At 38.3% G+C, this 3,151-nt stretch overlaps 1 protein-coding gene across 1 annotated transcript in view; it reads right to left on the minus strand.

Moving 5' to 3' along the window:
* LOC107301101 (lysosomal alpha-glucosidase-like) overlaps nucleotides 1-2,510 on the minus strand; it is a gene marked incomplete at its 3' end in the record, with an annotated part of 6,574 nt that extends 4,064 nt beyond the window's left edge. Inside the window, exons 1-3 of the mRNA XM_015830365.1 lie at nucleotides 1,942-2,510; nucleotides 526-671; nucleotides 177-225 (exon numbers count right to left, since the gene is read on the minus strand). Of these exons, the coding sequence (XP_015685851.1) occupies nucleotides 177-225; nucleotides 526-671; nucleotides 1,942-2,421 (675 nt within the window). The remainder of the gene's footprint in view (nucleotides 1-176; nucleotides 226-525; nucleotides 672-1,941) is intronic.
* Between the last annotated feature and the right edge of the window lie 641 nt (nucleotides 2,511-3,151).

Below are 3,151 nucleotides of genomic sequence, written 5' to 3' on the forward strand. Positions count from 1 at the left end.
TTCTATTTGTGGTTTTCTATTTTTGGCACATGGCCCAGAATCGGCCTGATTTGAGGCCACAGGTAGCTGTGTGAAGAATGTAGTCCGGGGTTAGAGATATTGCATGTCAGAAAAGATAAAACTCAACTCAATGCCTCAATACTGCTGGTAGATGTACTCATTAAAGGCTATTTTACATATATATTAGGTGCACTGCTTCCTATGCAAAATATAAATTCCAAATACCTATTTGGAAGAGATGCATATGCATCAAAAGCCTGTAAAACCTTTTAGGTGAAGGCAAACTCTGGAGTCCAATACGAAAATGGCCCTTCAACTTCTTAGACATAAGCACTAGTTTAGCAATTTCTCTTTCTCTTTCTGTCTCTCTCTCTTTCTGTCTCTGTGTGTCTCCCTCTCACACACAAATACACACACACACACACATTATATTATCATCATACAGCTATTCAACCTTCATTTTCTGCTAGTGAAATACACTGAATTAGATGAATACTTGGATGAGCAAAGTCTGGAGCTACTTACAGAACTTGGCCATTGGACTGTCGAAAAACAATGAGGCCAAAGGGATCAGCAGAGAACTGCACAGAATAGAGAGTTGAGGATTCCTTATTGGTGGCCTTGGGGGTTTCTAAAGGAACTTCATAACGTTTTCTAGCTGGATTCTTAAGCTGTGGTGGAAGAGACAGAACAACAAACATTGTGTGATGCTACTCCAAAAATTGGTCAGAAAAATTCAGTCAAGCTTCAAAGGGACTTGGCTTCTACTTCAGAATCATTTGTGAGGTGGAAGAAAGGAGGTCGGTGTGAAGTTTGAAGTTACAATGAAATCCAGCTTTTTGGTTCAAGGGGGCTTTTTATTGTCTGATTAATTGATTTCCCACCTTTCAATTGATCTAATATGACATTTGATATTCCTGCACCCCTTTATTTCTAAAACAGACATCTATAAGCAGAACCAATTTTAAACAGTATAAAATAAATTCAAGGCTGCACTCTTATATGATTTTGTTTGGAAATAAGCATTAATCACTTCTAAGCTTGTAGCATTTCATTTCGTTTATAATTTGTTTTTAGATTTCTGAAAATATATACATAATAATTTAGATATGTATATCATACATACCTACAATATCTACATGTATTTGAAGTATTATCATACGCAGGATGTATTTTGGTCACAGAGAAAAGGGATTGCTTATGTAGCCCCTACTCCAGCTACTAGAAATGTATCTAAGAGTCACAAATAACAAAGCCACGCTACGCATTATCGTGATTTATTGAATAAACCACAATTAGCTGGATTTACACATATTGTCATTGGCTCAATATCAGCAAAGCAATACCGAAAACTTCAGTTCTTTGCTGCCATCTAGTGATAGCCTAGGCTAGGTAGAGCAATCCTAACTAGACCATAATTATTCTTCATGCAGTATAGTGATTAAGTTTATACAAACTAGTAAAAGCCAAATAAACCACACTTAACCTGATGCTTGTACCCAGCCACGTATTCACTTCTTTAGCTTCTGAAATTATTTTTTAAATGCTAATATTCTTAAGAAAGTGAATTCTGGTTCTGGCAATCACATTCTAATCTTTCACAATTCCACAGAATTGCCATAGTCACATAGCCTGGCAATAACCCTCTCTATTTAACTGAAAAGAGATTTATCCTAGGATTAGAGCAGGAACAAACAAAATTTGAGGATCAAGGGCTATAATCCTGATGTTACTAAGAGATGGGTTAGGGACAAAGAACTTGTAAAAAAAAATCTAGAACCTTGCTTTTATATACTATATGCAGATAGCAGCAAGAATGCTTTATGCACAAAAATTAGGGAGCTGGGGAGTTACAAAGATATTCCATGTTTGGTTAATGTCAGAGTGCCTTGGACTTCCTTTTTTAAAACAAAACAAAACAAAACAATAGTCCCTACTCACCGTGAAGTGAAGCCTCCCCTTGGTCTCAAAGACCACATCCAGCTGCACATTCAGGATGTCATCTGGCATGAAAGAAGGTGCACTGCGGATCAAGTGGGCAGTGTAGCCAGTCTTGGTGGCAGTTAGGTTTGTCATCTTGTAACTAGAGTAATTGGTAGGAAAGAAGCACCATGGCTGCCAACCAGCAGAGCCTTTGGAAGAGACAGGGACGTAACAACATCCCCGAGCTTGACATTCATCTTGAGAGAGAAGCTTCTCTGGGGCACAGTCAAAGCGGCTGTCTGGAGGGATGTTGCATTGCTTAGACATCGACAGGGGTTCCAACTGTTGTTTTAGTTTCTGTTGTGGTACCTCTGAAATCCTGCCATGATTCTTACCCCAGTGATCATTCTCTCTTTTAGAAGCAGCTATGGCTGCCTCTGAGGTCCTAGATAGTCCAAGCAGAGTGATCACAAATGCTAGAGTTGAAATCACCAGCATTGTGTGCTTCTTCCACCACAACCTCTGTCAGGCATTGAATCACCATGGAGAAAGGCAGGAGTTTGCTCCTCAGCAAGTATAGGACAGTCACTCTCCAGCTGCAGAGGAGATACAATCAGACACAAACTATGAATTCCTGGCTTGTGCTGCGTTCTCCAGGCTGACTATTCTTAAGAACCTATCCCTTGTATTCAAGTGGGGAAGTCCCTGATGAATGTCTGTCAGGCCTAGATAATCTAAAAGTTATTCCTTTGTATTTAATATTGATTCCAATCAAAACAATGATACCCCACTGTTGTGACTCAAAAAGCAACAGGTCTATTGAGCATTTTTCCTTCTATGTATATCAATCCTGTAGAGCTGCATGTGCTGATTTCCTGCAGGAACAAATTTCCTGTGTCAGGAAATCTTACAACAGTCTTGAAAACACTTTGAGCAGAGAAACCAAGAAGACAGGCATTTCCCTATAGGCAAGACAGACTCCATGTTGCTTATAGAGATATTATCATGTTATGACTCTGGATACAATCTATTATTTCAATTGTGATTATTATACAATATTAATTGGAGATGATTAACATTTTATTATTTAGAAACCAGTGATGAGAATACAAAAAATGTTCTATCAATATTAATTACAACTGAGGATGCTATTTTTCCAAGCATAAATTTCTGCCTTTTTGGTTTCTCAGTGTTGATTTGAGGTACCAGGTTAGAAAGTGAAAGACCA

The sequence above is a fragment of the Protobothrops mucrosquamatus genome, unplaced genomic scaffold (assembly GCF_001527695.2).
Source record: "Protobothrops mucrosquamatus isolate PMUCROS unplaced genomic scaffold, P.Mucros_1.0 scaffold10019, whole genome shotgun sequence".
Lineage (NCBI taxonomy): Eukaryota > Metazoa > Chordata > Lepidosauria > Squamata > Viperidae > Protobothrops > Protobothrops mucrosquamatus.